Genomic DNA, 22,534 nt, shown 5'->3' on the forward strand with positions numbered 1-22,534 from the left:
TCTAACAGAACAACATACCGTATATTAAAATGTTAAAAAAGATTGTCAAATGTACATTTCAGGGACAAAAACTATACTTAACACTTAATCTTAAGTATACTCGGATACATTTACATATTGCCTTACGTGTTCAACCAATACACTTACTAAAGAACTGTGAATCTCATGAGCGTCACACAATCTTAAAAAGGGGTCCTGGCAAATAATTGTATGATACAAATTTAAACTCCAGAAAAATGCACCAGAACAAATCACTATTTTATTGAGTGTCATATGTTACATAAGGCAAAGGCGTTACATTTGTTAGTGGTGATGAAAACCCAACATGCAGAAAAGCACTGAGAACATAGTCATTAAATGTATCATAAAATTTGATAACACTCAACAACAATCCATTTCAAAGTATACAAATAAAACAAGTTTGATGCATCAGTCCCTTTTCTACAGCTTAAATAATGTTCAGGAAGATCGGCGGTACATTGAGGAGTCACGTATCAGGAGGACATTTGGTTCATTGGCGCTTGTTAGAAGGCTTTTTCGCTCCAAAAAAAAAAAAAAAAGTTATTTCTGCAGCTGAGAAGTCAAAGTGCAAGTTTGGAACACCAACAGACAATCTGACGTCCTTACAGATATAGACACCAAAGATGAACCTCACGACCAGCTCAACGGACGATGAAGATGTGTTGCTCGGCCATTCGGCAAAAGATCAAAAATCAGACAAACCATTGAGTGTTTAGAAACCCAGCGGGTGAGGGGCCACCGTTCCGCCATTTTCCACCACTGCTGCGGAAATAGCTCGAAAGTTTTTGTATAGTTGCCTGGACTGGCTGGAGCGCAGAGTCTTAATATCCCGCTCGAGTCTGCCGGAAGCCTGCGGGACCGAAGGAGCGTGAGCAAAGAGCGCAGGCAGCATTTGGAGTCAACATAGATGAACAGATTTTGGAGAAACTCTCACCTCCACACACCAGGTCTCGCACAGAACTTTCTCATGTTGGGCCGAGGGGTGGCCCTGAGTCAGGGAGCGCGACGCCCTGTGGAAAACAACAATTCCATCTGGCCTATGAACATATTTGGAGGTGCTTATTGGACACACAGAGTGTGTGTGTGTGTGTGTGTGTGTGTGTGTACCTCGAGAGGACAACAATCATGGTGTAAATGTCAATGGCGCAGTCTGCGACTCTCATCAACACAAACTGCTCATCTGAAACGAGAAAGTATCGTTCATTTCCTCCTCGATTCGTCAATTCGGGTTCTAGCAGGAGGGATTTGCACGCTCACCGATAATTTTCTTGCCGTGCTTAATGAGAAGCTCCTCGACAGCCACGCCAAATTGTTCGATGGCTTTCACGGCCTGTGTGGCGGACAAAAAAAAGTGATGAGACAAAAAAAAAAATGGAGTTGGACTAATTAGGCTATGACGACACACCATATCGCCACTTTGTGCCAGCTCAGGGTGGATATTTCCTTGGAGTGTCAATCCCGTGCTCATGCCTGCCTTCCTAAATAAAACAAGCCGGCAAAGCCAGTTTTACTCCGACGTGAACTAAGCGGCGCTCGGCTGCATCTCGTGATGTTACCTCTTTGCTCTCTTGGTGAGTTCTTCCGCCAGCAGCCCAGCGTTGCCGAGTGGGTTCTTCAGTGCTTTTTGTAAGCTCTTCAACTGGTTGCCCGCATTCTGAGGAGAAAGGGTTGAAGTCAAAGATGGAGTGGGAAAGGATGACGGGAAGGCTCACCTGGAATCCGTTGAGTGCCACAAAAAGCCTGAGGATATCGTTGGTGCCCTCGAAGATCCGGAAAATTCTCAGATCCCTCATCACCCTCTCGATTCCGGAATCCTGTTAAAAACGAGGCCCCTCGTAAACGTGCGTTGGTTTTACTCGACTTTCAGAGGCTGCGGAGTGATCCCTCACTTTCATGAAGCCCATGCCGCCCATGACTTGAATACACTCGTCCGTCACGGTCCACGCGGCTTCCTGTCAGAGGTTCACCGAGACAAAGAACCAGTTGAGCTACGGCCAAGTAGCAATCGGCTGACTTTGAACGGAGAAGGTTCTCACGGAAGCGAAGATCTTGCTGATGGCCGCCTCGATCTGGAACTCGGTCGCTCCGCTGTCCATGTTGCCGCTGATCATGTAAGCCAGAGACTGCGGGAAGCGGAAAGAAGCTATCAGCGTAGATTCATGGCGAGCAGTTTGCGTGATCTGAGCGTCTACTGACCTCGGTGACGTACTGCAGCATGGTCATGCGGGCCACCTTCTCCTGGATGGCCCCATAGGTGTGGATCTTGTTGCCAAATTGGGTCCTATTGGTTGCATGGTCCACCTGACGAAAGAAGGAAAGTCTAACAGTAACAATATGCTCCACCTATGCGTGGAAGCGGTGGTGTCGAAGCAGGAGGTCACCGCTTTGTGGATGGCCCCCTTCATGGTGCCGGAGAGGGCGGCCGCCATGCCGAAGCGTCCGTTGTTGAGGATGTTCATAGCCACCTTGAAGCCACCTCCGACCTCACTCAGCACGCAATCGGCTGGCACGCGGACGTTATCGAAGTAAACCTCGGCCGTGTTGGAGGCTTTGATGCCCATCTTCTTCTCTGGTGGTCCGCTGGAAATGGGTGACGGTCCAAAGAAAAACGTGAGAAATTCCATACATGGTATAATTGAGTCTATTTTTGAACGGAAAAACAAAACAGGGTATCCTCACTGTGTTACGCCACCAAAACTCTTTTCCACAACAAAAGCTGTGATCTTGTCCTTCATCTCTCCTGTCTTGGGATCCTTCATTGGTGTCTTGGCAAACACAGTAAAGATCTCAGCCAGGCCGCCATTACTGAAAGGAGGGAACAAAATAAGTCTCACAAGTAACAAAAGATTCTCGAGCCAATGATTCCTTTTTGGGAGAACGTATGCAAAATTATTAGGAATATTTTTGCCTCGAGAAAAGAATTAGAAGAATCTGTGCACCTGCTTATGATCATTGAGGGCAAAAAAAAAAAATCTTCTTCTGTGGTCTCACCTTATCCAGATTTTGCTTCCATTGAGAGTAAAGTACTTTCCACACGGGGACTGTACAGCCATGGTTTTGATGGACGCGGCATCAGAACCACTAGCCGGTTCAGTCAGGCAAAAGGCAGCAATGTGCTCACCTGGACACACAAACCACAAGCGGCTTGCGTGTGACCTTCATGACGCGCAAAGCGCTGAGCGATCCAGCGAGCCAGATTACCTGATGCAAGTTTCGGCAAATATTTCTCTTTTTGTGCCGGATTTCCAAAAAGCAAGATGCCCTTGAAGCCGATCGACTGGTGGGCACCGAGCGTGATGCCGACGCCGAGATCATGAGTGCCGACGATCTCCACCAGCCGAGCGTACTGAGGGGTGACGGATGAGCTTATTGCCGACTGTGTGAACGTCATCCACGCTGGTTAAATAATACGCACCTGTGTGTTGGTGAGGCCCAGTCCTCCCAGGTCGGCCGGCACCTGCAGGCCAAAGGCGCCCATCTCTTTCAGGCCCTCCATTGTGTGGTCCTCGACTTTCTCCAGCATATCATTCTTGGCCGGATCGTTCACCTCCTGTAGACAGGATGAGCATCACGAGGGAACGAAAGAAAATTAACAGCGAGCCAGAGCGGCTTTAATATTACCTCAAAAAACTTTCCCACAGGGGGCACGAGTTCACGCAGGAACTGCTCCTGCTCTTCGTTCAACACTAAACGCACAGGGAAAATTGCTCATGAAGGTTGTCTGTAAATTTGAATAACTTGTCTGTGAAATGTTTGGTTTACCCGAAGGGTAAGGAAACACTTGAGCTGTGGCAATCTGCCCCTTGAAAATGTTGACGGCAAAAGATTTGGACTCCTGTGGAATCATTAAGCAGCACAAAACCATCAGGAGCTGTCAAACACTATTCAGACGTGCTTGATAACATCCAGGGAAGCAACTTACGGCTGCAGCAGTCTTCTCCACTGCAGTGGCAGCATCTGACGCGACTGCTGCTGGCTTCTCCAACACTGCCTACAATGAGAAAGAGAGAAGATTGCAGTTCAAATCAACATTGAGGTTATTTTTCTAAATTGTATGTTTGCGTCAAAATGACCCAAACACCATGTAGTGATGTAGATACATAAAGAAAACTGATTTGGTGTGAAAGAGGTGAAAGTTGAGTTGAAGGAGACACATCAGCCAAGGTAACCATGTCCACAGTTGGAAGTGTCTATATAACATTACTATGTATGGAGAAAAAAAAAAAAAAATCATTCAAGCGCAATTGTGGCAACCACTAAATGTATGACTACTTCCTATTTGTGTACTGATCACGACAGCTGAAGTGTCACCTTAAATGTGGACCATGTGACTAGTGAACTTTCACCTACTTCCTCTGGAATGGGACGATTGTGTTATGTCATCAACAGTATTACAGTATTGGGCCATAAGTGATGTATAAGGTGTGCAAGGACCAAGATATTCATAAAACAGGCGCATTAAGCAGTGATACAACACAGTAAAAGGCATTCGGTGACATACCTGTGTAGCTTGACTAGCATAGAGACGCTTGTTGTTTACAGCCACGACAGCCTGACGTTGAGCCCTTAATTGCCATTGAAATTGAAAATTGAAACATTAGAAAAAAAAAAGATATTTTAAGTGTGTATTTGTGACGAGAAGTATTGATCGTAAACATGAACGCTACCAACCCAGTGAGTCCGGGTGCGATCCGTAGAACTGCACCACAAAGCCCAGACGACTGGCCAACTTTAAGAAGCAGCATTATTGTTCCGTGAACTTAAGAGAGAACAAGAACAAATTCGTTCGTAATTCAAAAGAAGAGTTGACATTTTGGCTAGTCGTTAGCATCGCGTTGACACCGGTGGTCAAACGTTACGTCACGACTGTACCACCAAAGCGTTCTGGATTAGTAGTTTTATACTTAGTACATTATTAAGGTCACATGGATAACAGAAAGCATATTTATGTCATACCTGTATAAGGTGTAATTTAATAAACGCCCTCTTTCCGAGCAGAAGCAGACCTTAGTCTTGAAAAGTGGCAGATCTTTTTCTTCTCCCCTTGACCGGGTTACCCGGATAAATGACTGCTCGTCGCGGTGCATTATGGGACATGTAGTTTTAGAGCATTTTGCGGCCACGTAGGGCCTACGTAGAGTACGTACTTTCCTACGTCGTAGGCTATAAATAAAATATTTTGGTTGCTCCCGGTAGGGGTCGCCAATTCCAATGCTTTTCCCAATGCTACGGTGAAAATAATGACAATTTATCTGTTATTATCTTGTTTCAAATCTTGTTTCGATCATATAAGAACATTTCTTATTCATTTTCATTTTCAACAAACACAAATTGGTGTTTGTGATGGAGAGAAGACAGATATCCAAAATCATTTTAAAATATTGAACATTTTCTCATCCATCTGGAAATCTCGAGAACCTCAACTGACACATAGCATCAAATAAACTCAAGTCGTAACTTTTCAGAAATTGTCGTCTGTAGTCTACAATAAATTTACATACATGGTGTGGTAGTAAATGAAACCAAACCAAACTCTTTTGAACAGAAGCTGTTGACTGACATTTTGTAATGTCTTCACATATTTCAATAGTGTTCTTTTTCACGGACATTTTCTTCACAGTGCAAAAGTGGCACAGCATTTTGTATGACGTAAGCCAGCTTTTCCCCATAAACTTGACATCTTTTAGCCTTTACAAAGACATTAACATCTGGCATGAAATCCTGCGCAGCAGCCAATTCCAGAATGCCAGTGGTCATTACAGTAGTTGTTAGTGCTCCCTCCAGTGGACAAAATTAGAAACGAACATTACTTTTCGCCTAAATGTTCAGGCAAATAAATTAAAACTAGATAAAATAGATAAAAAAATCAAATTGCAATGTTCCGCTGACGGACTGGTCGTATGTTTACCATCCGTGCTATATATTTTGAAACTCCTTACCTTGTATTTAAAATCAAATGGTCCTAAAATTGTCCCTTTTGTTATCAAAGTCTTTGGTATGCTTTTACCAACCTCCTATTAAAAAAAAATTTATTTTAAAAACGTGTTGGCTTTAGTTGTGATTTTAGAAGTTATCTATTAAGTTGTAAAATTCTTACATTCATTCATATCAAGTCAAAGTCAGTATCCATGGCCAATGTTGCACAATGCCATAGTATGGGGCATGTTAGTTTTGGAAGGGCAATTGGGAAATGATACTTCCAGTAAATAACCCAGAGGGGCTTTACCGTAAAGCACATGTGTCAAACTCAAGGCCCGGGGGCCAGATACGGCCCGCCACAGAATTGCAAATTGTCTTCACTTTTAATAATATCTTTTTTTTTTAAATATATATTTGACCATTTTTTTACACATCTAATTTGAAAACGAATTATTTGTCAGTTTGTTTTGTAGCTTTTACTGTATGTCTACAATGCGGCCCGCGGGGAAAAAAATGTGTGACACCCCTGCCGTAAGGCACTGACTAGTTTCTACGGAGAAACCTGTTGTTTTTAAATTCCTGAACATTTTTTCTTAACTTGACAGCAAGCACCTGGGACCTGTTGCTGGTGTTCACACAAAGACTCTTTTGTGCCACGTCACACCGCTGCATAGTTATTTACATAGTTACATAGTTAGTTACCAGTTACATAAACCACGTGTTTCTCATGCCCAACATGTTAAGCCTCGGAATTGTGTACGAAATGTGTCATGTGAAATTGAACCTGCCAAAACCCAAGCAAACGCCCCCAAACACACATTCTTCTCCCATCTTGGCAGTGCCGTTTAATTTATTGTTGGACCTTTGAACGTTAAGAACAAGTTCAATAAAGGAAGAGCAGACAGGTTATGTATTTAGTTCAAAGATATTTTATCATTGTTGTTATGCTAAGCTCAGCGGATGTCGGCGGCCTGTCGGCTTATCATGTGAACGCAAAATGTCACAGGGTTGTCGTAAAATCCTGGATGCAGCTGACAGACGATTTACTTTAACCCAATAAAAGTTTATATAACTTCTTATAGTCGCCATACTTGGTACTTGCTTGTGCATTTTTTACGACTGTCCTTGTTCCCGTTCGGGTTTTACCATTCTCACGTCCACATCTCATCAGGTCACATGTCATGATACCCCAAGCTAGCGTAGCCATAGCGCGCTTCATGGACGATTAGAATTGGCACGTGGATTAAATGGAACTTGAACGTGGCAAGGAGACAATTAGATGCGGTGAGGAGGGTATTTGGACATGGCGTGGGGCCAACGACATGCGGTTCAGGCCTCGTGAAGTCGTCCGTTTATCTCGTGAGGTTTCTTACGTCAAGTGGCCGCTTCACCGATCAGATTTACCGTTTGATGACATGGGATGGGATACAACAACACAATACAATGACTGTTCTGGTTCGCATGTTTCTTTGACTGAACTTTGTTTAGCTTCTTATCTCGACCCTAAGTCCCAGTTTAAATTTTATTAGTTTAACACAGATCAACATACAGTACTGTTTATTAGGACTAAGGTGTGTGCACTCCCGACATGTTGATGTTGTCTTTCTGGAACGACTAAAACATCAATCTGGACTCAAGGTCGACTCTGTGGAACCACTAAAGATATTATTTGGCATAGTGATTTAAAGTCATTAAATACCCACAGACAAATTGTAAACAGGGTGAAAAATACAAAATGATGTAATTTTATTGGGCTCAAATGGATATGTATTTCTTATCAATGATGACGAATGGTGGCGATGAATAATAAAGTAGGCTGCAATAAAATATTTCAAAAAAAGAGAAAAAAAAAGAGGGCGGGTGAAGGCGTGCCATTTGAGCCAATGAGAATGCCGTTTGCGCATGCGTCATTCGGAATGGGAGGGGCAGCATTATAAATTGCGAGCGCTCCCTGGAAAATCGGAGACAACGTGTAACTGCAGTAATATAGAACGCGCAACGTGAGACAACGTGACTTGTTTGTTTTTGTACCCGTCTGCTTTTTCAGATTATTTTACCGCGCCGTCATGTTTCCTCAAGGTGACAAGTGGTGAGTCATGAACGTATTTAACATTTTTCTTAAAATATTTCAAGGGGTTTAAATGTGAGCGCCAATGCATCTTTGCCTTTTAATCTAAAGAAAACCTAACAGATGTGTTTTGCTTGTCGAACTTGGCTGCAACAAATTTTGCTGTGACCAAAAAATAGAGAGGAGAAAAATGCTGACGTGGTCTGGCTGAACTTTTGATAATGAATTTGAAATCTGATTTGTAAAATAAAATAAAATTGTGCGTACTAGAAGGGATGGGGGGGAGGCACAAAATGGTTAGATTAGAATGTGGGGATATAAACCGATTTTATGGGACAAATATTAAATAGGTAAAAATAATAAAATTCTATTTGATGGTTAGTGCGTGTAATATTGTTTTATTACTATTCGTATCATGATGATTATCCTTTACACATGTTTTAATTAAGCCAAGTGATGTAATTCTCATAATAGAGATGTTTTTTTTTTTTTTTTTTTCCAAAGAGGACCATAATAATGGCTTAAGAACAAAAAAATACATGTCTCATTCTTTTGGTGCTGCAGCTACACATATGAGGACTGCAAGTCCACAGCTGATTGGCTGCTGGCTCAGACAGACGTGCGGCCTTCCGTTGGCATCGTGTGCGGCTCAGGCCTCGGCGGCTTGGCGGCCATGTTGAAGGACCAGGTGGCGTTCAACTACAAGGACATTCCAAACTTCCCGCAAAGCACAGGTGAGTACGTTCATCTCTTCCGTAAACGTCCCGCCGGATGTTTGGCTGATTTGCCGTTTGGTCTCGTACAGTGGAAGGACACGCCGGACGGCTCGTTTTTGGAACATTGAAGGGGCGATCGTGTGTATGCATGCAGGGTCGCTTCCACTTGTACGAGGGCTACCCCATCCAGAAGGTTGCTTGCCATATAAGTTCTGGTCATATGTCAGTCCAACAAGGCTAAACCCAATTTGGTGCTTTTTTGGTTATGTTCAGATCACGCTACCTATGCGCATCTTCAAGCTGTTGGGCGTGGGCACGGTCATCCTGACCAACGCGGCCGGCGGTCTCAATCAGGACTTCAAGGTGGGAGACATCATGATCATGAAAGACCACATCAACTTGCCAGGCTTCGCAGGGAACAACCCACTCGCCGGACCCAACGACGAGAGGTAGGACGCCGACTAAGCGCTAAAGCAAACCGGCGGTATCGTTAAGTGTAAAATGTGCAACGTAGGTTCGGAGTGCGCTTCCCGTGCATGTCCGACGCGTACGATCGAGAGCTTCAGCAGCTGGCCATGGACGTGGGGCAAGAACTGGGCTTTGGGGATTTTCTGAGGGAGGGTGTCTATTGCGTGCTGGGCGGTCCCTCATTTGAGACCATCGCCGAGTGCAGGATGATTCATAAACTCGGCGCTGATGCTGTCGGTGAGTTGCGCCGGGTCAACGTTGAATCATTTCAAGCCGATATCAAGCAAGTCCATAGAATCTTTAAGTCTGACATGAGCCAAGACATGTGACTCACCCCACCCCCCCTTGCACATCTCCCTTTCCCCACGCCAGGTATGAGCACGGTCCACGAGGTGATCGTGGCTCGCCACTGCGGCATGCGCGTCTTCGCCCTGTCGCTGATCAGTAACCAGGCGGTGATGGATTACGACAGCGAAGCAAAGGCCAACCACGAGGAGGTCCTCCTGACGGGCAAGCAAAGAGCGGAGCAACTGGAGCAGCTCATCTGTACCATGGTGAGCAGGATGGAGCACAACAACAATGACGTTTAAAGCTACCTCGCCTTATTCTGTAGGTTACACTTTCGTTCCATTCCAAGGTCCGACATTCCGTGTTTTTTTATGTTAATAATTGATCAACATGTACAAGTGTAATTGAAGTCAGCCTTTTTTTTTTTCTATTGTTAATAAAGGTTATTTAATACAACACACTGTGACATTGATTGGCTTTTACAATGCGTGTAAACAGGAAGTTGTTTTTAAGAGTTACAAAAGTTTTATTTTGTTCCACCGATAAAAAAAAAACAGACGTGCACAGCCTCGAAGGTGCTTGATAAAACAGCCAGCGGTTTGGCACAAGAAGCAGAGCTCAAAGCTGTGTTGACACTTTGCAGCTATGTTTGGCTTGAAGCAGGATGATGGAATTGGTCAAAAAGTTGAATACTGGCATCCCAAGTTGGTCCACACCAGATTTCAGTGAGGTTACAAGAGGCTACAGTAAAACTAATGGCATTGGATATCAAACTTCAGACCCGCGGGCCAGATATGGCCGCCGATTGACTTTATGTGGCCCACCAAAGTAAACAGAGTATGATTGTGGCTTTTTTTTTTTTTCATTTTGGCTTAAAATCAGGACCAACGTTGCCCTTTTTGATCACTTTTAACAGATATGGCAAGCAATTTCACCGAATCCCTTCTTAACGTAAACTGAACGATACTCGCATGCTTCGATAATTGCATGCTACAATTCTTCTATGATTGATTGTGCTCCAGCACGCCCGTAACCCTCGCGAGTAAAAGCGGTTCAGAAAATGGATGATTCCAAATTCAACTTGGTGTTAGCAATATTAAGTTATTAAAAAAAGGAGATACTAGGCTTGTAATTACTGATTGAACCTACAATGCACTATAAATTTGACTTAAATTGACCTTTACCAAACATTTTTTTTTTTTTATCGTGCATTTTTGGTTCAATCTGTATTTTGCCGTCTTTATCTAACTTTTAGTGACACGTGTATTTTTCGAACAATTTCCCGGGCGATTGTGTTTCTATGCAGCAATGTGTTCAGGTGATTATACATTTAAATGGTTTTCACAGTCGCAACGGCCCCAAAAAAGCCCCGTGACCAAAAAGGCGTCGGGTACCCCTACGTTGTTGCGACACGCCTGGCGTGACGCACCGTCGGTGATGATGTCACGGCGTTCGAAGGCACCGGATACGCCGTCCGCTGACATTTAGGTGAACATGGTGAGGGAGAGCCACTGTAGGCAGGAAAAAGGAAATGGTGACACATGATGGCATAAACTTGCCGTCAAGAGATTTTCTGTTACCTGGGAGAAGTTGAGCGAGATGAAGCCATCTGCGTCCGTGTCCATGACCTTAAAGGTTTCTGTGGAAACATTAAGGTCAGAGCGAGGTGGACTACAAAGCGGACTGGGGTCCCGGACGACACTCACTAAACATGGACTCCAGGCGAACCAGACATGTGACAAAATTGTCAAAGTCCACGGCCATGTCTTCCTCCGTGTATCGCAGGATGATGAGTTGGAACAGGTGATTGGTCAGCTTGAAGCCTAAGGTGAGGGGGGGGGCAAAGGTCAGCGCTAGAGTGACCGTTAAGGTCACGCACGCGAGCCCACCTGCGGACTCCAGCGCCATCCTCATCTCGTAGGAGCTCATGGTTCCCGACTTGTCCAGGTCATAGTTCCGGAATATGGTCTGTTTAAGAGGAGGAGAATTGATGTGATTGCAGAGTGACCAGCAGGTGTTTGGGTGTGGGAAAAAGTTACCAGGTAGCGTTTGATCTTCTCCCAAAGTACGTGGAACTCAACCAGGCCCAGCTTCCCACTGCCGTCCGTCTGCCGAGACGTTGAGGAAAACGTCGAGTCATGTGACTTGACTTCAAACCCCAAAAAGGAGACGGCAAGGATACATCCATGAGGTTGATCATGCTGCGACACGCCTCCTTGGTGAATCCGTCCGTCTTCAGGTCTTTGTCTGTCGCCGTGGAAACCGTGTTAATATCCACGGAGTTGGAGCAGCGATACGAAATAATCTCACTTACGCTTTTTGATGATGCGATTTAGGATGGTTTGTAGCTCGTTGATGCTGATCTCCATGTCCTTCGCGCCGGGCCAGCAAACGAGACAACGGTGAGGTCTAAAGGTCACACGCGAAGCAGAAGGAGGAAGGAACGTGTGCTCACCGCGCCGGCCAACTGTCGGAAGAGACTCTTGAAGCCGGCCTCAATTTGACTCTCGTCCAAATAGTTCTACGAGGACAAATTGTGTCATGTTATTAGATAGCGTCAATCTCCATTGTACTGTACTTTCCTCACCTCGGTCGGAAGCTCTGCCACCACGTCGTCGTCCAGCTCCCTGAAAGTCAAAAACATTAGCGACCGGCTTTGTTTTCAAGGACGCTATCGAGTGTCGCTCACTCTGAATCGGCAGGTTTCTCGGAGAAAACCCGCAGGACGAAGTCGGCCTCCTTGTGGGGGTCGAAGGTGGACGGAACGATGACGTATTCGCCGGCCGGGAGACGGAGACGCGAGCTGACTTCCCTCAGGTTGATGAAGAGTTCGGAGCGGGCGCTGGAGGCGTGCGTCAGGAAGAAGTTCTGCTTCAAGTGGACCCTCGTCTGCCCTTTAGCCTGAGACGGAAATCGGTTACCGCCGCTGTTCGGATTTGTCGGAAAAAAGCCTGACCGGAGAGCTCGTACCTCGTTGGGAACCTGCGAGAAGAGGACTTGGTGAGATTACAGAGTAGGAAATAGCGCCGGGAGTTTTCGAGGCTGACACCGACCTCGTAGACGGCGAAGCCGATGGTCTCCATGTCTTTGCCCTCCCGTCGTTTCTTCCTGCGATCCTTCTGCATGAGCGCCACCAGGAAGCTGCAGTCCGACATGCCGGGGGCGTCGGGATTCTGCAGCAGCAACTTGAACTGCGGGTTCAGCCAAAAGGTCGCTGGATGGAAGCGATTAAAGGTCAGGCTCGTCTTTGAAGCCCCTCCCCCGCTCATTTCTTACCCGGAAAGTTCCGGCAGCCTCCGGCCGTGCTGCCCCGTCTCCACTCGCCCGGGTACAGCGATGTGCTCCAGGTTTTCATCTGACTGTTCTGGAGGGCGTCGGCTGTCAGGTTGCAGATTTCCAAACGGGTGAACTCGCGCAGGAAGTCGCTGAAGGACATCCTGCAGCCAGAGAAGAGCGGTGAGGGATGAGCCCAGGGCTATAAGAAACCATCCTTTCATGGGAGCACCAGACTGACCAGAACTCGCCATCCTCGCTGCGGTTTTGAAGCCGAGAACGGACTCCGCGGTCTATGTTGTCCCATTCTCGAGAACTGTACCAGAAAAGAATCAAGTGAATGGAATGCACCGGCAGGGAAAACTTTGGAATGTGTGCTTACGTAATCCTGCTCCTCCAACCACCCCACCCCACCCAGACTCTCAGCACAAGGCGTGTTTACATGAGGCACGTTTTCTAACACGAGAAGTCTCACTTGTCGCTCCAAGCGCCGGTCCACTCCACTTCCCCCCACGGGTTCCTGATGCGGACCAACTTGGTCATGTTTCCACGATAGACCACCTAAGGGACATGCATGGAGCGTGGTCACTTCAAATGAGGACACAACAACACCACCGGGACGCTCCCGTACCTCGTCCAGGCCCGTGACGGAGTAGGCGTGCCCCTTGACCAGCTTCTTGAAGGTGACTGCCTCCATGTCTCTGGTACTGGTGATCTAGTATCAAAAACAACAGAGGTGGGAGGAAGTCAGAGGTCGCATCTCAAGTCATCTTGTTCCATTGAAATGAATGTAAATGGTATCAATTGGTTCCAGTTTCACCAGAAAACATACATTTGAGTATTTAGGTCATTCTACAAAAGACAGACGGATATTATGTACAATATATATGGCTTAGCTCCTTACAGAGGATCAAGAATATATGCCGATTGGGTTGATGTTCTGACTCACGTCAATGGAGCATCCGAGCAGCGAGCCCCTCTCGATGGCGCGGCCCATGATGCTGAAGAGGTCGGAGGGCGCCTTATTCAGCTCAAACATTTCCGTCACGCCACCCGTGAAGTCCTCGAAGCCTTCGGATGTGCTGCCGCCGGACAGCGCCTCGTAGCAGCCGTTCAATCTGGGGCAAAGAGAGTCCACATGTGAATTTGTCAGCGTCCGGCTCGGATCTGAGCGGCGACTCGGCGCTCGACTTACTTGGCGTAGGCCTTCTCGATCAGTGCACTCCAGAACTCTCCGCCCTCCGCGGAGTGGACAAAGAGCAGTTTGCCATCTTTGACAGGCAGACGGTCGTCGATCACTACCTCCACCCACTCGCCAAACTGCCAGAACTGGAAACAGCCGATTTTGAAGTTGTATTAAACTTTTGCATTTGATAATGTGCATTGGCATTTCATCTTTAGGGAACTGATTGTTGGCGACATTTATTTATTGATGTTGAATTTGCTATTTAACTTTTTAGATCATTACATTTTATAGAATCGTCATTTCACAATTTTTTTTCTCTAAAAACCACAATTATTTAACGCAAAAGAATCACTGCTAAAAAAACAAGACTTTCAATTGTTGAATAAAAGATCATTCATAATTGCCGATAGACGTCATAAGATTGCGTCAAATCACTACGTGACTATATGATCATCCTATGACCTGACTAAATGAAGCTCCTCCCTTCAACATACGATACCGAGGTGCCACAAATGGCACCAAAGCGTTACTTTTATATTGAACGGGACCAAAAGGATGGAGCACAAAAGCAGCCATAAAGAAATCTGCAAATCGCAAATATGTGACAGATCATTTTGGAGCCAAGGAAAAGCTCTGCTATGACACGTCACAAATCATTCCTATGGCATTTAAGTAGTTACTGTTTAATTAGCTTTTATTTTCCCCAATGTAGGAGAACCAATACAAATCAATTCTGACTGCAATACTACCCCGCAAAAAAATACCTGGAAGTGGAAAATTCCGGCATATCCCTGCTCAAAACTCTGTCCGTGCGGGACCACTCGATGGAGTAGGGTCTCATTCAAGGTCAGCGAGGCGATGGCGGCCAGCAGCCAGCAATCTCCTGTGAACACACACACACACATCGTCAGACATGACCAAGCTAAGTATGGAAAAACCATTTGAGCATTTATACGATATCCAAATCATTTACAATTAGTACAGAATGCTCGACTGCATTCCGTACGACTAGCGAGGCATTTCTGTATACTAGTAGAACAACTTTAGCATGCTAATGTAAAGAGACAAATACTTGGACCTTGAGCTGGACATTAAATACATGGTCCTACTTTAGTCCATGTTGAAAAGATGCATTGTTCCACCCCCTCGTGGTGAGTTAGGCATACGTGTACAGTATGTACTGCATGTCCCCATTGAGCACGGGCGGAGCCTTCAGTTTGCATCTGAATTTTCAATGTGACGTGTAAAGAATCCTCGCTCACCCAGAGCTCCCTGGCAGATGTCGGTTCGGGTCGCTCCGTCCACAATGAAAGCGGGACGCTTGCACAACTCCTGTAGACACACGCAAACACAAAGCTCTTGAACATGGACACACACTCTTGTTGTTATAGTGAGATGAATGGATACACGTTATTTGCTGGTAATAGTAGAGATAGCAAAGCGTAGCTGAGCTAAAGTGTCACCTGTGCAACTGATTTGTCAATGCAAAGATCACAAAAGGTTAAGATAATTGGTCAAGTCATAAAAAAGATAACAGAACTGATTGACGTTGTGCGTCTGAACAATGTGTACGCGTGTCTAGACTCGACAATTCTCACCTGTTGAATGAAGAAATATCAGATTCACAGGAAGAACTCCCGTGGGTTAGCTGTATGGCTAACTTTAGCACCAGGCTAGCATGTGAGAGGGCGCCGCTTTTATAATTAGAAATAGATTCTATATTTTATAAGCTCTATTTCTGACAGTGCTGCATGCTAGCGCTTGTGTGTGCGCTCGGTGGAAGCGCAGCTAAAAAAAGGAGCGCGCTTATTTGTGTCGTTGCGCACGTGTGTACGCTTGACTTCACGTTTACATTCGAGTGCCGTGCGCGGGTAGCAACGTGGGGCGCACAATCACCGCTGCATCGGAGAGCTCGTGTCACGCTAACATGCGATAGGGTGAGCACGCTACTGTCGTGTTTGTGAACATGTGAGGGAAGCGAGCTAGATGTGTGACTGTCGAAATAGTCAAAAATAGACGTTTAGACTTTTTACGTACATTTGTTAAGTTCAGTTGTATTTCACTTTGAAATACAGTACATTCATTCTGTAGATATGTAAAAAAAAAAAAAACACTCAGTAAATCTCAATTGTCTCACCGGGGGCCTCATCCAGCGCACGCCGGATGTCTTAGACGACCTCGGTCCCAACTCGTTGAAGCCCAGAGAGGAGGCTGCGCAGGGGAACAAGCTGTCCTCAAACAGTCTCCTGGTCCGGATACATTCCGCTCGCAAACTTTCATAGTCTTGACCCAGGAACTTGACGGCGTTGTCGTTTTGGCCCAGACCTTCTTCTCTGTCCCTCAGATTTCGCAATTGCGCCGCCGCACCCGTGGCACATATGGGCTCCACCATGTTGGGAACGTGTGGGTATGTTGTGAAGTGTGTCAGGTTCTAACGTAGCTCATGAACGGCTCGGAACGGGAACGATACACTGCTTCTGAAAGTAAACATGAGAAGCTGATTAAGAAACGACTAATGTCAGGGATTTGGCTCTATCGGGGTCAGAAACAAGTTGACTGTATAACAGCGGCTGTCAATCATACGTGCATTTCCGAAACTTCTGTGGCAAACAACACCCGAGCTTATCACTAACCACGGATGACGGCAGTAAGGCCACGTCACCCTGCATGACTATGCAAACAATGACAAATTCTTGGTTCATATCTCACATACACACCCACACACACACACACCCACACACACACACACACACACACACACACACATAATATTGACTGTAATATTCAGTATTGTCTTACACTCGTGTGTCAGTAAACAGAAGGCATGTCAACAAAACTTCAGAGATAAAAGGTGAGAGGTCAACTATGACTCCTGGTGGTGGGCGTGGCCTCACATCCGCCTGTCAACGGCTGGGGGGGAACACACGAAGTAGCAGCTGCACCGAGGTTTGGTCACGTGACGACATCCCCACCCACCCATACACCCACCCACCCAACACGACATGACATTTGTCCCGTTGAAAAGAAAAAGTTCTGGCAACTTGAAAGGTTGCGGAAGTGTTGCAAGTACAGGAAATACTTTCAAGTGAAAGAGTGCGGAATTGGAAGGGGTGTTACCTGGGGTGTAACCTGCGCGCGTGCACGTTTTCTCTCGTTCTTTTGCAGCACTGAAGACAAGAAGTGTGTTAAGATAGACAAGGAACACACGCCCTCCTTGTTTTTCTCCTTCTTTTGCCTTCTTTCCTTTTCAGCCCTTTTTCCTTCTTAGCTTTCTACTCCCTTCTAGATCCGTTCCCTTCTGTCTTCTGCTTCTGCCGAGCTCGTTTGGGCCGATCCAGTGCGCATGCGCGAGAGGGAGGGTATGGCAATGTTTTTTTTTGGAGGGTTTTGTTTTGTTCTGTTTTGGGGTTCGATAGCTCGCTACTGAAACCCCTTGAAGGTTTACCTGACATGCACACACGCGTATTTTTACACGATTACGACATGATAATCGTGTAAATGTGAATAACAAAGGCTCCAATTAGACCAAATATATTTCAAATACATTGCAACAAAAAAAAGTTCAAAATGTAAAGAAATAACATGCATTGTCCACACAAATATATTAGAATTACATGCATCCAAGTCAAAAGGCACGCCCGTTGCTGGTCTATGACTACATTTCCCAGATGTCAATGCGCCTTATACATTCCCGCCATGCATTGCGTCACACCGAGGCTTTTCCCTCTAACACGCGCCGCCATTGTTGCATCCATTGAAAGTTCAACATGGCCTCCGATCAGCCACCGGGATCTGATGCTCACCAGAACGACCTGGGGATTGCTATCGCGGGTTTGAATTCATGGACCCACCGGGAGCTCCAGGTCAAGCTGGCCGAATTGGGCATGCCCGTGATGGGTAAGAAAAAGCCGTGGAAAAGCCGTAGACAATTCGGTATCGACGCTTGTGATTAGCTGAATGTTGCTATGCTAATAGTTACTGCTAACTCGTAACCCCGTTTACGTAAATGAGCTCTCTATACTCATTACCGATCGTTTGTACGTATGCACACTTAGACTAAACATCCATATATGTTTAGTAGTTTACTCTTTTTACTCACTTCGACGTGTATTTGTTTATCGTTAGCATGGTGAGCTACTTGCCGTTGCGGAAATATAAACCTTTTCTGTTTTTGTCTGTGTAGGTCCAAGAGAAGAGTTGATGGAAAGATGTAAAAATTACATGATCCAGGTAAAACTAAAAAAGTTTCTGTCGGCTGCTAATTTATTGTATGTATGTCTTTATTTGTTTTTGTATGATTATTCACTCTGTAGACAGGCATCCTGTTTGGCAAAGTTCATGATGACAATGGAATGGGCTCTCAGGTACACTTTTCACTTAATCACTGAATGTTTGTGTCACCCATCCAAGCCATGCCTTCCTTGCTCACTTTTGTGACCTATACACCAGATGCCTCCTGGAATGGGGGGAATGATGCACCCAGGGATGGGCATGATGCCCGCTGGCATGCACATGCCCATGGAAGGCTCCAGCCTGCCGCCTCCTGGCCTGTCACATGATGACCATCTGCATATGGCTCAGCATAGGGCTGCAATGATGATGCACGAGGAGATGGATGACCAGGACCTCCTGGAGCATCAAAACAGGGTAACACTAGGAGACGCAAACCTATGATGGAAGTGCCAAGGTAATCATCATGTAACTTGTTTGAAACTCCTCAGGCCGCCATGCTGTTGGAGCACGAACGCCACCATCCGGTCACTGCAGTCCAAAGTATGTCTGTGATCTTCTTCACGGAGGATCTCCTTCCTTTCCTCATTTCTTGCTTGTGTGTCCTTCAGTTCCTTTGGATGCTCATGGGGCGCTGCCGCCAGGCATTGCCATGCTGGCCCAGCGACATAGATTGCCGCCACCGCCCCCAGGGGAGGACAACAGGGAGGTGGGCATCCTAATCATAAGAAAGAGAGGAGCATTATGTTGCACAACAATTTGATGTGTGATGTTTCATTCGAGGCCTGGCAGGGTGATGACATCATTATTGGAGGGCCCAAGATCCCCCAGGCTTTGGAGAAGATCCTGCAGCTGAAGGAGATCCGACAGGAGCAGCACATTGACCCTGCAGGTTGATATCATGTAGCTCCTCGTCAACAGAGACCTCTTTTTTTTGCCACCATTCACGCCGACGACTGTCCCGTGTTTTCCGCCTGCAGAAGCAGCGGAAGACGATGGGCACCTGGGTGGCAGCAACTCTGCGCTAGGAGCGCTGGAGCCGGGAGACGACGACAGTCGCATGTCCAAGAAGGATGTGAGTCTTCTTACTTTTAGGACTTGAGTCTCTTTTGCTAGGCCGATCTTTAACCAGAGCTCTTCCTTTTAGAAGAACCGCCGACGCAGGAACCGCAAGAAGAAGAGCAAGAACAAGCGCGCTCAGGAAAAGAAGGAGAAGGGTGAGGGAAAGGACGACGGCAGCGACAAGGAAGACGAGCCAGAAGTGGAGATCGAATATGTCACAGAGGAGCCGGACATATACGACTCGGGCTACATCATCTTCAAGCGCATCTTTGACGCCTTCAAGGTGAGTCCATCTGTGTGTTTTGCGTCGCATGTAGCACGGGGGAAAGCAAAAGGTTGACTACGAACAAACAATTTTCCTGTCAGGAAACCATGTTGTAGTCATCTAGTGGACAAACCGATCAATCCGTCAAGACTCTAGTCCAATGCAGGGAATGAGCAACATCATTTGATTTACAGCTCACTGACGATCTGAAGAAAGAGAAGGAGAAAGAGCCAGAAAAAGCGGAAAAGCAGGAAATTGGCTTTCTGAGGAAGAAAGCCTTCGAGTTGGAGAGGAAAGACAGCGACGACAGTGACGAGGTTGGACCATCGTCCTTGTTTTGATGAACGGCTGTGTTTAGAATCACTCATCCACGGTTTAGTACTATGTCGACTCAGACAATCCAAAATATTTTTCTCGTGTCCCAAACCTGACAGGATGTCCGCCACGATGTGCCCAAGTTGTCCAAGAAGAAATTGAGGAGGATGAATCGCCTCACCGTGGCCGAGCTCAAGCAGGTAAGTCGTGCCACCGTGCGTCCTCGCCTTGAGCCCAGTCGGTGACAACGACCTCCGCCCCTCAGTTGGTAGCCCGTCCGGATGTGGTGGAGATGCACGACGTGACGGCGCAGGAGCCCAAGCTGCTGGTGCACTTGAAGGCCACCCGGAACACCGTGCCGGTTCCTCGCCACTGGTGCTTCAAGCGCAAGTATCTTCAAGGCAAGAGGGGCATTGAGAAGCCACCCTTCCTGCTCCCAGAATTCATCAGGAGGACTGGTATCCAGGAGATGAGGGAGGCTCTGCAGGAGAAGGTGGGTTAGGCCGCACCATCATTGCTGGCTTTATGAATTTGGGTGTTGTTTGCGCTCATGAACTGAAATATAGAAAAAGTGATTTTTCATAATTCAGTTGTAGGCTTGAAATTGATATCAACATTTGGTTTCAGTCTTATTAATTATTTTCTGAAATGATAAATCTGTATTTCCCTTTTTTCTTTCTTTTGTCAATTGAGCATTAGCTGAGTGAATCTTTTTTATTTTATTTTTTTAATCTTGTGTCTTGCAGGAGGATGCCAAAACCATGAAGACCAAAATGAGAGAGAAAGTCCGTCCCAAGATGGGAAAGATTGACATCGACTATCAAAAACTTCACGACGCCTTCTTCAAGTGGCAGATCAAACCCAAGTTGACCATCCATGGAGACCTTTACTACGAGGTAATGACATCGGCGGCGGCCGTCCCGAGCTGTCTGTCAACGTCACTGACTAACGTCGCTATGTTCAGGGTAAAGAGTTTGAAACCCGCCTGAAGGAGAAGAAGCCGGGCGACCTTTCCGAGGAGCTACGCATCGCGCTGGGAATGCCGGTCGGCCCTGTAAGTTTCGGCCCTTGTCGGCTCACTGTGGCATTGTTGAGCAGCGGTCATTGGGGTGTGTTGGTCTCTGTTCCCAGAACTCACACAAGGTTCCTCCCCCCTGGTTGATTGCCATGCAGAGGTATGGTCCCCCTCCATCATACCCAAACCTGAAAATCCCTGGACTCAACTCACCCATCCCAGAGGTAACAAGCAGCATTTAGCATTTAGCAAAGTGTAGATACCTGACGTCTATCTGCTTCTCCTTTTCTTCAGAATTGCACCTTTGGTTACCACGCCGGCGGCTGGGGCAAGCCCCCCGTGGACGAGATGGGCAAGCCGCTTTACGGCGATGTGTTTGGGACCAACTCAGCTGATTTCCAGGTGAGTCAGTGCCATCTCCACCACAAAGACTCTCTCCTGTGATACATGCGCTCATATGTGCTGGCTGATGCGGGCAGGCCAAAGCGGAGGAGGAAGAAGTGGACCACACGCCGTGGGGCGAGCTAGAGCCTTCTGATGAGGAGTCTTCGGAGGAAGAGGAGGAGGAGGAGGAGAGCGATGAGGAGAAACCGGACGAGACAGGATTCTTCACACCAGCGGACAGGTTGAGAGCGGACCCGTTAGAAAAATCTCAGAGTAACAAACATGTCATTGGGGGATTGGAAATAAATAAATAATCTTTTTGGGGGTTTTTTCCCCCTCTCAGCGGGCTGATCACGCCTGGAGGTTTCTCGTCCGTCCCCGCCGGCATGGAGACTCCTGAACTCATCGAGCTGAGAAAGAAGAAGATCGAGGAGGCAATGGACGGGTGAGAGACATCCCCGGTTTGGTGTCCCAGTCTCTTGCTAGCTCTCTCTTCATTGAGCGTATTCCTCTCCTCGCAGCAATGAAACGCCGCAGTTGTTCACCGTCCTCCCGGAGAGACGAACGGGTCCGGTGGGCGCCGCCATGATGGCCTCCACGCACATCTACGACATGTCAGCGGTGAGCCAGCAAGCACACACACGCATACTTTTAACTTAATTCCGAGGTTTTGACGTGCACGTTTGCGCCCACCAGGCCATGGCAGGGCGCAAGGCCGGCATAGGTGATACTCACGGCGTGGAGGTGGCGCTGGCGCCCGACGAGTTGGAGCTGGATCCGATGGCTATGACTCAGAAGTACGAGGAACATGTGCGGGAGCAGCAGGCCCAGGTGGAGAAGGAGGACTTCAGCGACATGGTGGCCGAGCACGCGGCCAAACAGAAGGTACGCAACTACTTGAGGGCGATGATTTATTTAATATATATTTTCTATATCTTTTTTTAGGGGGGGGGGGCATGCAAAACTAAAATATTACAATTTTACAAAAATCCTCATACCAAATACATTTATATATGGAACCTTGATATGTCCAATTATTACTTGTTTATACAACTGTACACATATCCCTCCTCTCGCTACTGTCTTGTACCCTTTATTTTAATTATAATGATGTCATGCTTCACAATGTCTTTGTGACCTCCAGCAAAAGAAGAGGAAGGCTCAACCACAGGACACACGAGGCGGTGCCAAGAAATACAAAGAGTTCAAGTTCTAGACAACAAGACGTTTTATTTCATGTTTTTGTTTTTTTTCATATAATGTGAGAACCCTCATGTGTTTCCTCTTTTTTTGTAAATAAATCCCAACCAACCATTGCTGTTTT

General features: G+C 46.5%; 4 protein-coding genes across 5 annotated transcripts; 2 read left to right on the forward strand and 2 right to left on the reverse strand.

The window, feature by feature from the left end:
* Window positions 1–239: 239 nt before the first annotated feature.
* Window positions 240–5,136, reverse strand: acadvl (acyl-CoA dehydrogenase very long chain). Its single transcript, XM_085906083.1, has 21 exons — window positions 4,978–5,136; window positions 4,693–4,780; window positions 4,523–4,586; window positions 3,944–4,012; window positions 3,784–3,856; window positions 3,643–3,707; window positions 3,437–3,571; window positions 3,223–3,367; window positions 3,013–3,142; window positions 2,701–2,826; window positions 2,403–2,601; window positions 2,218–2,322; window positions 2,058–2,144; window positions 1,911–1,973; window positions 1,734–1,835; window positions 1,578–1,675; window positions 1,427–1,499; window positions 1,279–1,351; window positions 1,129–1,201; window positions 956–1,031; window positions 240–871 (listed from the first exon to the last, which is right to left on the reverse strand). The coding sequence occupies exons 2-21, from the start codon at window positions 4,764–4,766 to the stop codon at window positions 734–736; spliced, it is 1,968 nt and encodes a 655-aa protein (XP_085762209.1). The 5' UTR covers window positions 4,767–4,780; window positions 4,978–5,136; the 3' UTR covers window positions 240–733.
* A 2,772-nt stretch (window positions 5,137–7,908) lies between these two features.
* pnp5a (purine nucleoside phosphorylase 5a) lies at window positions 7,909–9,930 on the forward strand. Its single transcript, XM_085906381.1, has 6 exons — window positions 7,909–8,029; window positions 8,573–8,742; window positions 8,814–8,917; window positions 8,998–9,173; window positions 9,239–9,429; window positions 9,565–9,930. The coding sequence occupies exons 1-6, from the start codon at window positions 8,007–8,009 to the stop codon at window positions 9,780–9,782; spliced, it is 882 nt and encodes a 293-aa protein (XP_085762507.1). The 5' UTR covers window positions 7,909–8,006; the 3' UTR covers window positions 9,783–9,930.
* Window positions 9,634–17,301, reverse strand: capn1 (calpain 1). 2 transcript variants are annotated; one of them, XM_085906380.1, is made up of 22 exons: window positions 17,057–17,301; window positions 16,077–16,413; window positions 15,202–15,271; window positions 14,704–14,822; window positions 13,949–14,082; window positions 13,703–13,871; window positions 13,385–13,468; window positions 13,229–13,314; window positions 12,995–13,069; window positions 12,757–12,917; window positions 12,534–12,694; window positions 12,451–12,462; window positions 12,170–12,381; window positions 12,068–12,107; window positions 11,936–12,001; window positions 11,795–11,852; window positions 11,663–11,727; window positions 11,520–11,588; window positions 11,370–11,448; window positions 11,187–11,303; window positions 11,061–11,119; window positions 9,634–10,991 (listed from the first exon to the last, which is right to left on the reverse strand). In XM_085906380.1, the coding sequence occupies exons 2-22, from the start codon at window positions 16,329–16,331 to the stop codon at window positions 10,965–10,967; spliced, it is 2,118 nt and encodes a 705-aa protein (XP_085762506.1). In that variant the 5' UTR covers window positions 16,332–16,413; window positions 17,057–17,301; the 3' UTR covers window positions 9,634–10,964. The 2 variants fall into 2 exon arrangements, with proteins under 2 accessions (XP_085762506.1, XP_085762504.1); XM_085906378.1 differs by having other exon boundaries at window positions 16,077–16,416.
* A 345-nt stretch (window positions 17,302–17,646) lies between these two features.
* sf3b2 (splicing factor 3b, subunit 2) lies at window positions 17,647–22,526 on the forward strand. The gene is made up of 21 exons (XM_085906377.1): window positions 17,647–17,836; window positions 18,123–18,169; window positions 18,253–18,303; window positions 18,389–18,586; window positions 18,661–18,712; window positions 18,781–18,878; window positions 18,953–19,061; window positions 19,150–19,244; window positions 19,317–19,514; window positions 19,691–19,813; window positions 19,931–20,011; window positions 20,077–20,304; window positions 20,558–20,707; window positions 20,776–20,865; window positions 20,943–21,050; window positions 21,121–21,228; window positions 21,306–21,451; window positions 21,554–21,655; window positions 21,732–21,831; window positions 21,907–22,095; window positions 22,355–22,526. Exons 1-21 carry the CDS (start codon window positions 17,707–17,709, stop codon window positions 22,424–22,426), a joined length of 2,475 nt encoding a protein of 824 aa, XP_085762503.1. The 5' UTR covers window positions 17,647–17,706; the 3' UTR covers window positions 22,427–22,526.
* Window positions 22,527–22,534: the final 8 nt, after the last annotated feature.

The sequence above is a fragment of the Syngnathus leptorhynchus genome, chromosome 2 (assembly GCF_054491065.1).
Source record: "Syngnathus leptorhynchus isolate UIUO chromosome 2, UIUO_Slep, whole genome shotgun sequence".
NCBI classification, from domain to species: domain Eukaryota; kingdom Metazoa; phylum Chordata; class Actinopteri; order Syngnathiformes; family Syngnathidae; genus Syngnathus; species Syngnathus leptorhynchus.

Coding starts and splice junctions, on each gene's coding strand:
- acadvl (XM_085906083.1), bottom strand. CDS start 4,766: ATGCTGCTTCTTAAAGTTGGCCAGTCGTCTGGGCTTTGTGGTGCAGTT. Junction 1,202..1,278: donor GCACGGCAAGAAAATTATCG/GTGAGCGTGCAA, acceptor TTCTCGTTTCAG/ATGAGCAGTTTGTGTTGATG. Junction 872..955: donor GCGAGACCTGGTGTGTGGAG/GTGAGAGTTTCT, acceptor TCGGTCCCGCAG/GCTTCCGGCAGACTCGAGCG.
- pnp5a (XM_085906381.1), top strand. CDS start 8,007: ATGTTTCCTCAAGGTGACAAGTG. Junction 8,030..8,572: donor TTTCCTCAAGGTGACAAGTG/GTGAGTCATGAA, acceptor TTGGTGCTGCAG/CTACACATATGAGGACTGCA. Junction 8,918..8,997: donor AGGGCTACCCCATCCAGAAG/GTTGCTTGCCAT, acceptor GGTTATGTTCAG/ATCACGCTACCTATGCGCAT.
- capn1 (XM_085906380.1), bottom strand. CDS start 16,331: ATGGTGGAGCCCATATGTGCCACGGGTGCGGCGGCGCAATTGCGAAAT. Junction 14,823..15,201: donor CATCTGCCAGGGAGCTCTGG/GTGAGCGAGGAT, acceptor GTGTGTTCACAG/GAGATTGCTGGCTGCTGGCC. Junction 11,589..11,662: donor GCATGATCAACCTCATGGAT/GTATCCTTGCCG, acceptor ACGTCTCGGCAG/ACGGACGGCAGTGGGAAGCT.
- sf3b2 (XM_085906377.1), top strand. CDS start 17,707: ATGGCCTCCGATCAGCCACCGGGATCTGATGCTCACCAGAACGACCTG. Junction 19,245..19,316: donor GTCGCATGTCCAAGAAGGAT/GTGAGTCTTCTT, acceptor TCTTCCTTTTAG/AAGAACCGCCGACGCAGGAA. Junction 22,096..22,354: donor AGCACGCGGCCAAACAGAAG/GTACGCAACTAC, acceptor TGTGACCTCCAG/CAAAAGAAGAGGAAGGCTCA.